At 44.5% G+C, this 14,228-nt stretch overlaps 1 protein-coding gene across 10 annotated transcripts in view; it reads left to right on the top strand.

Annotated features, from left to right (window-relative positions):
- Positions 1 to 13,963, top strand: part of SLC20A2 (solute carrier family 20 member 2) — a 110,916-nt gene extending 96,953 nt beyond the window's left edge. For 9 of the 10 annotated variants that reach the window (XM_027962674.3, XM_060407168.1, XM_060407165.1 and 6 more), the window contains 2 exons: positions 4,164 to 4,349; positions 5,529 to 12,404. In XM_027962674.3, the coding sequence (XP_027818475.2) occupies positions 4,164 to 4,349; positions 5,529 to 5,817 (475 nt within the window). In that variant the 3' untranslated portion in view covers positions 5,818 to 12,404. Of the gene's footprint in view, positions 1 to 4,163; positions 4,350 to 5,528; positions 12,405 to 12,481 lie in introns of those variants that run through there. The other variant, XM_027962673.3, reaches the window with a different exon arrangement.
- Positions 13,964 to 14,228: the final 265 nt, after the last annotated feature.

The following is a 14,228-nucleotide window of genomic DNA, read 5'->3' as shown; positions in this document are numbered from 1 at the left end:
GTGTGGCTTTATCTCTGGGCTTTCTATTTTGTTCCATTGATCTATATTTCTGTCTTTGTGCCAGTACCATACTGTCTTGATGACTGTGGCTTTGTAGTAGAGCCTGAAGTCAGGCAGGTTAATTCCTCCAGTTCCATTCTTCTTTCTCATCACTCATTATCAGAGAAATGCAAATCAAAACCACAATGAGGTACCATTTCACTCCAGTCAGAATGGCTGTGATCCAAAAGTCTACAAGCAATAAATGCTGGAGAGGGTGTGGAGAAAAGGGAACCCTCTTACACTGTTGGTGGGAATGCAAACTAGTACAGCCACTATGGAGAACAGTGTGGAGATTCCTTAAAAAACTAGAAATACAACTGCCTTATGACCCAGCAATCCCACTGCTGGGCATACACACCAAGGAAACTAGAACTGAAAGAGACACATGTACCCCAATGTTCATCACAGCACTGTTTATAATAGTCAGGACATGGAAGCAACCTAGATGTCCATCAGCAGATGAATGGATAAGAAAGCTGTGGTACATATACACAATGGAGTATTACTCAGCCATTAAAAAGAATACATTTGAGTCAGTTCTAATGAGGTGGATGAACCTGGAGCTGATTATACAGAGTGAAGTAAGCCAGAAAGAAAAACACCAATATAGTATACTAATGCATATATATGGAATTTAGAAAGATGGTAACGATAACCCTGTATGCGAGACAGCAAAAGAGACACAGATGTATAGAACAGTCTTTTGGACTCTGTGGGAGAGGGAGAGGGTGGGATGATTTGGGAGAATGGCATTGAAACATGTATAATATCATATAAGAAACAAATCGCCAGTCTAAGTTCGATGCAGGATACAGAATGCTTGGGGCTGGTGCACTGGGATGACCCAGAGGGATGATATGGGGAGGGAGGTGGGAGGGGGTTCAGGACTGGGAACATGTGTACACCCGTGGCGGATTCATGTTGATATATGGCAAAACCAATACAATATTGTAAAGTAATTAGCCCCCAATTAAAATAAATAAATTTAAATTTAAAAAAAAGTAAAGGGATTTAAAAAAGGAAAAAGAGTAAATGGAAGAAGGGAAGTATAGCATGCTAACACTAAAAGAAAGCAGGAGCAACTGTTGATTTCAGACAGAGGAGACGTGAATAGACCCAGCAGCAGAAATCAATGAGGACGTATTTGAGTGAAACAGACCATCAATCAACTACATATAAATCAGTAACAAAAGAGATTAAACCACATACTTCTAAATAACATTTGAAACAAGAAATACCAAGAGAAATGTCAAAATATGTTAAACTAAATGAAATTGAAAACACACCAAAATTTGTGGGAAGCAACAAAAACAATGCTTAGAAGAAAGTTTACAGCATTGAATTCATATAAAGCTGCTGCTGCTGCTGCTAAGTCACTTCAGTCGTGTCCAACTCTGTGGCAGCCCACAGATGGCACAGCCCATAGATGGCAGCCCATCAGGCTCCCCCACCCCTGGGATTCTCCAGGCAAGAACACTGGAGTGGGTTGCCATTGCCTTCTCCAATGCATGAAAGTGAAAAAGTCAAAGTGAAGTTGCTCAGTCATGTCTGACTCTTAGCAACCCCATGGACTGCAGCCTACCAGGCTCCTCCGTCCATGGGATTTTCCAGGCAAGAGTACTGGAATGGGTTGCCATTTCCTTCTCCAGAATTCATATACTAGGAAAGAAGAAAGATGTAAAATCAATAATCTAAGTTTCCAGCCTAGGAAATGAAGAGCAAATTATTAATTAATCCAAAGTAAACAGAGGTAAAGAAATAATAATTAGAGCTAAATAAATGAAATTAAAATCAGGAAATGAATGGAGAAAAATCAATGAAACTAAAAGCTGGATCTTTGAAAATATTAATGATATTTATAGTCTTCTAGCCAGGCTACCTAAGGGAAAAGGAGAACACAAATTGCTGATGCCAGAAATGGAAAAGCAGACATCACTATAGATCTTACGGACAAAAAAAAAAAAGTTAATAATGCTATGAAAGCAATACTATGAATAATTTTATGTTCGCCAGTTTGATAAGCTAGATAAAACGGACCAGTTCTTGAAAGACAGAACCTGCCCAAACTCACACAAGAAGAAATAGACTACCTGATAGGCTTGTATCTATTAAGAAAATTAAGTCAATAATTAACAGTCTTTCAAATCAGAAAGCACCAGGCCCAGATGGGTTTACTGGTGAATTCTACCAAGCTTCTAAGAAAGAAATTATACTTGTCTACAATTTCTTTCAGAGGACAGAAGCAAAAGGAATACTTCCTCACTCATTCTGTTAGGCCAGCATTAACCTAATCCCACAACCAGACAAAGTCCTTAAGGGAAAACTGTAGACCAGCATTTCTCATGAAAGGGACTAGTGAAAGTGAAGTCACTCAGTCATGTCCAGCTCTTTGCAGCCCCGTGGACTGTAGACTACCACACCCCTCTGTCCATGGCAAAAGTACGGGAGTGTGTTGCCATTTCCTTCTGCAGAGGATCTTCCCAACCCAGAGATCAAACCCAGATCTTCTGCATTGTAGGTAGACTACCGTCTGAGCCACCAGGGGCTCCTAAGGATATGCTAGTATCTTAGGGCAGTATAGGATATGCTGATGATGGATACATGTCAATTTGTCTAAACCCATAGAACATATATCACCAAGAGTGAACCCTAATGTAAACTGTGGACTTCGAATGATTCTGACGTGTCACTGTGGGTTCCTCAGTTGCAACTGATGTTCCACTCTGGTGGGGATGTTGTTGATGGGGAGACTTAAAGTCTTAAATAAAGTCTTAATTTTAAAAAAGCTGTGGAACCCTCCCCCCCAAAAAAAGACAGTGTGTGCTTGTCAAGAGCCTGAGTGACAATCATGGGTCTCAGGGAGGGGTGAGCACCTGAGTGAATCCTAAACTCACACCCCAGTTCTGCTCCCTGCTAGTGACATGATTTCAGCATCAGTTTTCTCATCAGTAAAATAGGAGACCAATGCCTACTTTGCAGGGTTGGCCTGAGAAATAGATATATGTTTTGTGGTTCCTTTGTTGGGAGGCTGACATGGTTGCCCCACACTGGTAGTTGATGTTAGCAGCTGTGCTGGCAGTGAAAATGGAAAGAAATAGAGAAAGAAAGGAAGGAAAGAAGAACTTGGTTTTTGTGTCCACTTCTGATTTTTCAGTACTTTAAAAATAACAGATCTCACCATCATGAAGATGGCTACTGTAAAAACAAAGTAACAAGTGTGGGCAAGGACGTGAGAAATTGGAACCCTTGTGCACTGTTGGTGGAAATGGAAAATGGAAAATGTGGAAAGCAGTCTGAGGGTTCCTCAAAAAATGGAGCAATTCCACCTCTGGGTATATACCCAAAAGGATGGAAAACAGGGCCTCAGAGACATCTGCACACCACACACCCAGTGGGATATTCTTCCTTAAAAAGGAAGGGCGTTGTGTCATATGCTACACCACCGATGAATCTTGAAGGCATTCTGATAAGTGAAATAAGCTAGTCATGAAAAGACAATACAGTATGCTTGCACTTCCATGAGAAACCTAGTATAGTCCGTCAAATTCACAGAGGCAGAGTAAACTGGTGGTTTCTGGGGGAAGGGGGAAAGGCCAAGAGAACTCTCATTTAATGGGTATAGTGGTTCAGATTTTCATGATTAAAAACTTTCTGGAGGCCTGTTTAACAACAGTGTGACTCTCCTTAACACTGCTGAACTGCGCAGTGGCAGCGGTTGCTCAGCCGCTCAGTCATGCCCAGCTCCTTGTCCACGTGGACTGCAGCATGCCAGGCTCCCCTGTCCTTCACTATTGCCCCGAGTTTGCTCAGATTTATGTCCACTGAGTCAGTGATGCTATCTAACCATCTCATCCTCTGCCACTCCCTTCTGGTTTTGCCTTCAGTCTTTCCCAGCATCAGCGCCTTTTCCAGTGACACTTAAAAATAGTCAGTGGTAAATTTTTTGTTTATTTTAGCCGTAACCCCAAAAATGGCTAAATCGTTATCACTTACAGATTACACAGGCAAACCACAAATGCGGTAAGACGGGCTGTTCTCAAGACTGAGAAGTCACTGAATGCTGTGTACAGCATCATCTGTACGCATGGACATTTGTTCAATCTGCTTGGTTTTCCTCCTAGTAATGCCATCGGGCCGCTGGTGGCTCTGTGGCTGATTTACGAGCAAGGTGCGGTCCTGCAAGAAGCCGCGACTCCGGTCTGGCTGCTGTTTTACGGAGGGGTTGGAATTTGTACGGGCCTCTGGGTGTGGGGCAGACGAGTGATCCAGACCATGGGGAAAGACCTCACCCCCATCACGCCGTCCAGGTGAGCGGGTGTGGGGGTGGGGCGTGGGGAGGAGGGTGGGGGGCAGCCTCGGAGCGGGTGTGTCGATGTCCCCCTGCACAGCCTGTTCTGGCGGGGGAGGGGGCGGGCGGTCCCCAGAGTGGGGCGTCTCCAAGCACCATCTCCCCCATCGCCCTCATGCTCTGCTGGCCCCCATCCACGGTGGCACTGAGATGGGGCAGACACAGAAGGGAAGAGAAGACGCGAATCCACCTGCAGCCCCTGTTCCCATCCCACGGGGTGTCTTACCGGCCTGAGGTCCAGAAAACCTGTGGTAAAGGCGGGGCCGGGACTGCCTGTCCCCACACTCTGCTCACCGGCTCCACCTGCTGCCCGCAGGGGTGATTGCCTACATCCTTCCTGGGCTGCCTGGGCTCAGCGGGTGGGGTGGGGGGTGCCTTGCCCTGGGGTGGGGTCTGGAGCCTCCCGCCTGGCTTCCTGTGGTCCTCCTTTGGAGATATTTAGATATATTAGGGGTTAAATAAATCCACAAGAGAGTTTTCCAAGTACAACTAAAATTCAGAACTACATATTTTAAGGGCTTCTCTCATAGCTCAGTTGGTTAAGAAACTGCTTGCAATGCAGGAGACCTGGGTTTGATTCCTGGGTCAGGACGATCCCGTGGAGAAGGGAATGGCAACCCACTCCAGTATTCTTGCCTGGAGAATCTCATGGACAGAGGAGCCTGGCAGGCTACACCCCTTGGGGTCCCAAGAGTCAGACACAACTTAGCGACTCAACCACCACCACCACCTACTGTAAAAGGCCTTGAAATTCATTTTAACAAAATTCACTTTAACGAAAGAGTCTAGCATTGATTTGAAAAAAAAAAAAAAAAACCCTAGTAATCTGAGCAAAAAGTCACTCCTTTATAATAATGACACATTTTTGAAACAAGAGTGTGGTTTTCCCTGTGTCCACTTAGAAACGACGTGTGTAGTTCTCCTTGCAGCAGGTATTCCTGGCCCAGCTCCTTCAGGTGAGGTTTCTGAAAACCCATCAAGAAGACAGGACTCGCTCCTCAGGGCTGAGCGCGGCCTCGCAGCGAGTGCCGTGTGGTGCTGCCGCGATGTCCTGGCTCTGGTGCCATGAGGCCCAGTCCACCCAGAGGTTCTGGTGAGCCCCTGGCAGTGCCCTGACGGCCTCCCGTCTCCCCCACAGTGGCTTCACCATCGAGCTGGCCTCAGCCTTCACCGTGGTCATCGCCTCCAACATCGGGCTGCCAGTCAGCACCACGCACTGCAAGGTAGGCAGGCTGGCCTGGTCACCAGGGCGAGGTGTGGGGGTAGTCGGGGTGGCTCTGGGTGTGCACTCAGGGATGAGAGAGTCACTTGGGGTCTCCCAGGGAGGGCATTTTCTTCTCAGCAGCCCCTCTAGGCCCTCCCCGCCCTCCTTCCCTGTGTCCTGGTTCTCTCACTGGGGGTTTTGCACTGAGGTCCTGTGTCCATGAAACATGCTCGTAGGCCTGGGTAGGGTGTGGAGGGGTGCATCACTCAGCACCCCCCCACCCCCTCTGAAGGCCTGGGAGTGGGCAGGGGACAGACATAGGCACAAATCGCTCCTGTAAGTATAAGACGTGGTTGTTTCAGTTTTCTCTTCTGTATGGTGGTCAGAGCGACCTTATTGCCTTCAAGTCAATTGCAGATGATACTAACCACTGTTACTATCCGGCTCTAGAGCTCAGGGTGAGAGGGAATTAATTCCTTGTCTAGTGTGAGATGTTGGAGCTGCAAGGAGCTTTAAAGATGAAGAAAGAGGAAACAGGCTCTGGGAGTTGTCCAAGGGAGCCCCAGGGTGGGCCAGGCTGGAACCCAAGTCTGCTAACCTGGGGCTGCCAAATACCTAGGAGAATTCTGAAATATCCCCAGGGGCCTCCGGTAGACAAACATAGCCACTAACTTCAGGAAAACAGAGGCAGATTTTCCTAGGTCCAGTGACTCCTGTCATTCAAGAAAAACTCACCTGTTCTGCTCTGTGTGCAGTGCTGTTCTGGGCACCGAGGGACCACGGGGACCACGATGACACGGCCCCCCACACCCAGTCTCAAAACTCCCACCCATGTATCTGCAAACAAGCACTGCTAAGTGTGAAAGGCTTACAAAAAAGAGTGAAATAAGGCCATTTGTAGCAACAGGGACGGACCTAGAGGTTTTCATATTAAGTGAATTAAGTCAGACAGAGAAAGACAAATATTGTATGCTATCACTTATGCATTGAATCTAATTAACAATGATACAGATGAACTCATTTACAAAACAGACGCACAGATGTAGAAAAACTTACGGTTACCAAAGGGGTAAGGGAAAAGGAGTGATAAATTAAGAGTCTGGAATTGACAGATACACACTACTATATATGAAACATAAACAGGGGCCTACTATACAGGGAACTAAGCTTAATATGTTTTAATAACCTATAGCAGACGAGAACCTGTATGTGTGTATATATATATATATATAAAACTGAATCACTTTACACCTGAAACTAACATAACATTGTAAATCAAATTCAAAAAACTACAAACAGGATCACTAGCCTCTAGGTTTCAGTTATCTAATCTGGAAAATGGAAAGACCACCTTAGATGACTCTAATACAGATGCTGTCTGGTTCCCCTACTTCTCAGTAATTCTGTTGCTGTTAGTGCTTGATGATGAGCTTAATCTGGAAACATACTCAAAAAGTTGAAATGACAGCAGAGAATACCACCTTATATCAACAAAAGACCTCATTAATAGTGAAGCCATGGGACTCCGGGCCCTTTGTGATCCAAATAATGTAGCAACTGAAAATACAAGGCAAAATCTGTTAGAACTCAGAAATTACTATGTCTAAGTCTGTGACAAATGAAGAAGACAGAAGTACTTGGGAATGTAAAGGATTTGAATAGATTTATAGTGGTGTAACTGGGCTTCCCTGGTAATTCAGATGGTAAAGAATCTGCCTGCAATGCAAGAGACTTGGGTTCAATCTCTGAGTCAGGAAGACCCCCCTGGAGAAGAGAATGGCTACCCACTCCAATGTTCGTACCTGGAGAATCCCCATGGACAGAGGAGCCTGGCAGGATACAGTCCTTAGGGTCGCCAAGAGTTGGACACGACTGAAGCTGCTTAGTATATATACTTAGCAAGCACACGTGACAAATAATATGAAACAAGAAGTGGGGAGGGGGAGCGGAAAACCTGATCAGAACAGTAGGAAGAAAGTAAGGAAGTTCTCCAAAAACAATTCTCACTTGAAAAGGCGAAAGGAGGAGAATGCTGCTTGACTCTAGATCTTGACGGAGTCGCTGGTTAACCTTTTCCATCTTAGAAGAGAAAATTCTCACATTAAATGAACTTGCCATAATATAGGAGAAAATAAAACAGGAAGCCCTCCAATTTGTTCTATGAAACATATACTGAATAACCTAATACTGAAACCTGATTGAAAACACCACAGTCAAAGCTGTATTTCCAGATGTATGTTGATTAAAAAAAAAAAACACCTTTAAGTAAGATGCTAATAAATGACATCAACACTATTATAAAAGAACATTTCAACAGGACCACATTGATCTTCTGGGTTGTCAGAAAGTCGGTTCTGAGCAGGACAGGTTTTAATCTGCTGCCGATACCTACACGGGGCAGGCCCCTCACAGAGCTCAAGAAATGGGTGTTTACAGATGTCTTCAATATAATACGGTTCATCGATCCATCAGAAAATGGCATATGGTTGTCTGTTGAGCTCCACTCCAAAAAGACATTTAATAAAATTCAGCATGGATTTCTAAGATATTCCTGGAATTCAGTAAAAATGACCAAGTTTGCAATTAAAAAAAACACACAAAAATTTAGAACTTTTGCCTGTCAGCAATATCCAGTAAGAAAATGAGATGAAAACAAAGAACTCCTCCATAGTTGGAACAAAAATAAAAGGTACTTCAGAAAAATCCTAATGAAGTGAGAGATGTACAGGGAAAAAACACAAAGCTTTGCTCACAGGTCAAAGAAAACCTGGCTATGAGACACACTGTGTCGTTGGGTAGGGAACTAGGTTTTATAAAGATGTCAGTTCTCCTCAAACACAATGCCAACCAAATTCTTACAACTTTACAAACTAAGGCTGCAGTTAAGTTTGTGGGCTAAATTAGCAGGAATATAAAATGATCTACAAAGAGAAACAATGACGAGGGAACAGCCTGGCCAGATAGGAAGTCTGTCACAAGCAAACAGGAGGCAAGAGGATGGGGAGAGAGGGCAGATGGGCAGAGAGTTTCAGGACTGTACACTTAAAAATTGTTAACATGACAGATTTTTGTGTTGTGTATTTTACCACAATAATAAGAAATTAGATACTTGTATAAAAAAGTAGATAGAACCTAGTACATATGAGCATGTAGTTTGAGGAAGGAAAATTTTGACCAGTAAGTGATGTTGGATAACTGGCTTTCCCCCTAGAGAAACAAATTTAGACCCACAGTTGTCAAAATACATGCTTTACAACGTGCAAAATCTGATGGCTTAAATAATATTTTAAAATTATTTTAGAATAAAATAGAATTTTATTTTAGAAAATTTAAAATAAATGAGAGTTATGGGCTTCCCTGGTGCTCAGTGGTAAAGAATCCACCTGGCAATGCAGGAGACATGGGTTTGATCCCTGATCCAGGAAGATCTCTCCTGCTACGGGGTAACTAAGCCCGTGCGCCACAACTCCTGAGCCTGCGCTCTAGAGCCCGGGAGCCGCACCTACTGAGCCCACGGGCCCACGAGCCCATGCTTCGCCAACAAGAGGAGTGACCACAATGAGAAGCTTGTGCATCACAACTAGAAAGTAGCCCCGTTTGCCGCAACTAGAGAAAAACCCACACATCAACAGAGACCCAGCATGGCCAAAAGTAAGTATTAAAAAAAAAAAAAAGAGTTAAATATCAAATATCCAAGCCAAAGATAAATCACAGGGAAAAAGTATAGCATATTTTAGTCTATGAAATTAGAAATTTTAAAATGAAAGCAAAAATACTGGCTTAGAAAATATTTGCATTAAATATCAGTTAATATTTATTTAAACAGCACATAAATAAGATCTTAAATGACCTGGATAACCATGCTGTGTAGTCTCTCAGAGCCAGACATCCTGGAGTAAGAAGTCAAGTGGGCCTTAGGAAGCACTGCTGCCAGTGAAGCTGGTGGAGGTGATGGAATTCCAGCAGAGCTATTTCACATCCTGAAAGATGATGCTATTAAAGTGCTACACTGAATATGTCAGCAAAATTGGAAAACCCAGCAGTGGCCACAGGACTGGAAAAGGTCAATCCTCATCCCAGTCCCCAACAAAGGCAGCACTAAAGAGCGTTCAGACTGCCGGGCAGCTGCACTCCTCTCCGCGCCAGTAAGGTATGCACAAAATCCTCCAAGCCAGGCTTCAGCATTACGTGAACCGCACACTTCCAGATGTTCAAGCTGGGTTTAGAATAGGCAGAGGAACCAGAGATCAAACTGCCAACATTTACTGGATCATAGAGAGAACATTCTAGAAAAACATCCACCTCTGTCTCATGGACTACACTGAAGCCTTTGACTTTGTGGATCATAACAAACTGGGAAAACACTTGGAGAGGTGGGAATACCAGACCATCTTAGCTGTCTGAGAAACCTGTATGCAGGTCAAGAAGCAAGTTAGGACCCTGTGTGGAACAACTGACTGATTCAGTCAGGATTGAGAAAGGAGTACAACAAGGCTGTTTTATTATCACCCTGTTTGAATAACTTATATACAGAGCACATCATGTGAAATACCTGGCTGGACGAAGCACAAGCTGGAATCAAGAGTGCCAGAAGTGTCAGCCTCATATGCAGATGATGCCCCTCTAATGGCAGACAGTGAAGAGCCAGAGTCTCTTGAGGGTAAAGGAGAAGAGTGAAAAACCCAGCTCAAAACTCAATATTAAAGAAACTAAGATCGTGGCATCTGGTCCCATCACTTCATGGCAAATACAGGGGAAAAGGTAGAAGCTGTGACAGGTTTTCTCTTGGGCTCTAAAATCACTGTGGATGGTGACTGCAGCCGTGAAATTAGAAGACCACTGCTTCTTGGCAGGAAAGCTATGACAAACCTAGACAGTGCGTTAAGCAGAGACATGACTTTGCCAACAAAGGTCTGTATAGTCAAGCTATGGTCTTTCCAGTAGCCATGTATGGATGTGAGAGTTGGACTATAAAGAAGGCTGAACACCAACAAACTGATGCTTTTGAACTGTGGTGCTGGAGAAGACTCTGCAGAGTCCCTTGGACTGCAGAGAGAGAAAACATGTCAGTCCTAAAGGAAGTCAACCCTCAATAATCTTTGGAAGAACTGATGGTGAAGCTGAAGCTCCAGTGCTTCGGCCACCTGATGTGAAGAGCTGACTCACTGGAAAAGACCCTGATGCTGGGAGGGATTGAGGGCAGGAGGAGAAGGGGGCAGGAGAGGATGAGATGGTTGGATGGCATCACCAATGCAGTGGACATGCACTTGGGCAAACTCTGGGAGATGGCTGGGGACAAGGAGGCCTGGCACGCTGCAGTCCGTGGGGTCTCAGAGAGTCAGACACAGCAACTGAGCAGCAATACATCGAGATACATTCAGATTCCAATATGTAGACGGGCAAAATACACGAAAGACCTTGTGTTATCAGGTGTTATTTCATCTGGTTTTTAATATAATTGATGTAAAATATTGTAGTTTTAGGTGTACAACATAATTTGGTATTTTTATATGATACCCCATGCAAAGTTATTATAAAATGTTGACTATATTCCCCATGCTGTGTATCACATCCTTGTAATTTATTTTATGCCTAGTGATTTGCTCCCTTCAACCTCCTTCACCTATTTTACTCCCCTCTGGTTACTACTTCTTTGTTCTGATTCTATGCCTCTCTTTTTTGTTACACTTATTTTGTTAGATTCCATATATGAGTAAAAATATACAAAATTTGGGTCTCTGACGTATTCCACTAAGTGTAATACCTTCCAGGTTCATCTATATTGTTGCAAATGGCAGAATTTCATTCTGTTTTATGGCCGAGTGATATTCCTATCTGTGTGTGTGTGTGTGTGTGTGTGTACCATTTCTCCTTTATCCATTTATCTATTGATAGACACTTAGGTTGCTTCCATATCTTTGTTATTGTATGTAAATAACGTTGGGGTGCACAGGTTTTCAAATTAGTGTTTTAGTTTTCTTTTGATAAATACCCGTGAGTGGAATTGCTGGATTGTATAGTAGTTTGTATTTCCAATTTTTTATGGAACCTCCCTACCGTGGATACATCAATTTACATTTCCTCCAGCAGTGTACGGGAGTTCCCTTTTCTCCACACCCTTGCCAGCATTTGTTATCTGTGGTCTTTTTGATGATAGCTGTTCTGACAGGTGATGGCTCATTATGGTTCTGATTTGTATTTCCTGGATGATTAGTGATGTTGAGCAGCTTTTCATGTGGCTGCTGGCCATCTGTATGTCTTTTTGAGAAAAATGCCTACTTAGGTCTTGGGCCCGTATTTTAATCAGGTTGCTTTTTATATTGGATTGTACGAACTGTTGCCCTCTTCTCCTCCTGCCCTCCGTTTTTCCCTGCATCAGGGTCTTTTCTGGTGTAATCATGACAGTGTTGCTACTCCTACTCCCTGCACCCTCTGGAAGTGTTTTATCTTCCACAGACTGAGCCACATGGATTAGATCTTTGCCAAGATCTCCAGCTCCAACGTTTTATGATGCTTTTATTCTAGGAGAAGGGTGACATTACTGCCATCCCATTGTGTACTTACAGGGGGTTCACCACTGTAATCAAGTCTCCTGCCTGGAGAATATTCAAAATAAGGGCCATCACAGCTGGCTGATGAAGCTCAGGGAGAACAGGAGACATTTACTTGGCTGAGCATCCATTCAATAGAGCAGAACACGCGTGGAAAAGTGCTTCAGAACTGTCCTCTGGACAGAGTGATCCTAAAATAATTCTAGCTGAAATCTAACAAGTGTCTTTAAAAGCTTCTCATCAGATTTAGGGGAAAGAACAGGCCATCTTATGCTACTGGTTGAATATAGATTGCGTCTCACCTCGGTTCGCTCTGACATACCTGTGTCCCTCCAGGTGGGCTCGGTGGTGGCGGTGGGCTGGATCCGCTCGCGGAAGGCCGTGGACTGGCGCCTCTTCCGCAACATCTTCGTGGCCTGGTTCGTGACGGTGCCCGTGGCCGGGCTGTTCAGTGCTGCTATCATGGCTCTCCTCATACACGGGATCCTGCCGTTCGTGTGATTGCTCCTCGGCGGCCAGCAAACGAGGGATGGTCCGGGGCGTGTGTGTGGGTGGTGTGGGCTCACAAGCACACGCGTGCCCATGCGCGGGCTGTCCCCCAGCCAGCACCTCCACACCCCTCTCAGATGTTCCACTGTCCACCTAGGCGTAGAGTCATCGTCCAGAGCTAACTTAACTACTGTACATAATACTGTGCGTTCAACTGGTATCGTGGCGACATAACATGGTGCGGTTACTTATATATTAAATATATATTGTATACATAGAATAATAGCTAGTATTATTTCAGACATGCTCGAGATGGGAGTGGAGCTGCCTGCCTAGATTTCAATATTCAACAGATCTTTGTACATACCGATTTCAGTGGCAGATTTTAAGAACTTTTTAAAAGGAAAGTGTAGATTGGAAGACGGTGGTTTTTTTCCCCGTTTAATATACTGTAATGTAAGTGAGACACAGGATGAAGGAGGCCTATTTGGGAAGGTGTCCGTGTGCTGTTGACTCATACTGGAACAGGAGTTCACAAGTGCTTTCACTGAAGAATTTGTTCATATACTGTGTATTGATTATGTAATATATCATGAATTGCTTCTGTAAATACTTAAAACTGTAATTTTTTAATGGTGTGCTCCCCTTAAACTTTTTTGATCAGAGAATTTTGGAAAGTACCAAAGAAGCAGCGGAATAGTTTGCCAGTATTATATTTTCATACTGTTTGTGCCCCCCCCCCCCCCACTTTCTCACTAATCCCAGCATTAACCCTGGGGGCGGCGAGACCACCACCTGGAGCAGGGTGTATGGTGCAATGCCAGCCCCCACCATGGGCACGTCCCCCTTCCAGCCCCCCACTGCGGCCCGTGCCAGATCATGGCCCCTCGACGGTGTCAGCGTAGAGGAGGTACCGACGCGAGGACGCGTGAGCGAGTGCTACACGTCAAGTCCAGGTTAAACTCCCGCCCCCTCCTCCCCTGCAGCCTAAAGAATGGGGCTCCGACCTCAGTCATGAGGCAAGTGCTCTGGCCTTCTAGAAATTCGGGAGTGGGGAGGGTTGGCCTGTTAGGCAATACACTGGACTTGAGGACTGCCTTGAGGAGGCGGAGCATCCTTCACGGAGCGGAGCATCCCTGGTTGCTCTGCTGTGGTCCCCACTGGAGTCCTCTTTGTTTTTGATAGCGGGAGGAAGTACGACTAACGCAAGAGCCTGAAACTGTGGAAATGCTGCTAAACTTTTATATTGACAAACACTTTCTCGGTACTTCATTGTGATTTTTCATTAATCAACCATATTAAATTTATAATTAAAAATGCCCCTCAAAAGTTTGCCTCTGAAGTCTTTTTCTACATACCTATGTTTTTTCTGAGTTTCCACAAAAATAAAAGCTATAATTTGTTTGCTTTTATTTTTCAAATACCTTTTTTCCCCCCCCTCTTATTTTACTACTGTTATCTGTTTGTGCCCAAAATACACGAGGGGAAAGAATGGCCCACAGCCCGGCCACGAACTCTCACACACTGGGCCTTCAGTGCTGAGCCATCTGCCAAGAGAGCTGGTCCCCGATGGGACCTCTGTCACACTCTGCTC

This window comes from Ovis aries, chromosome 26 (assembly GCF_016772045.2).
Source record: "Ovis aries strain OAR_USU_Benz2616 breed Rambouillet chromosome 26, ARS-UI_Ramb_v3.0, whole genome shotgun sequence".
Lineage (NCBI taxonomy): Eukaryota > Metazoa > Chordata > Mammalia > Artiodactyla > Bovidae > Ovis > Ovis aries.
The sequence above is the reverse complement of the archived record's forward strand: the minus strand, read 5'-3'. Positions and strand labels throughout refer to the sequence as shown.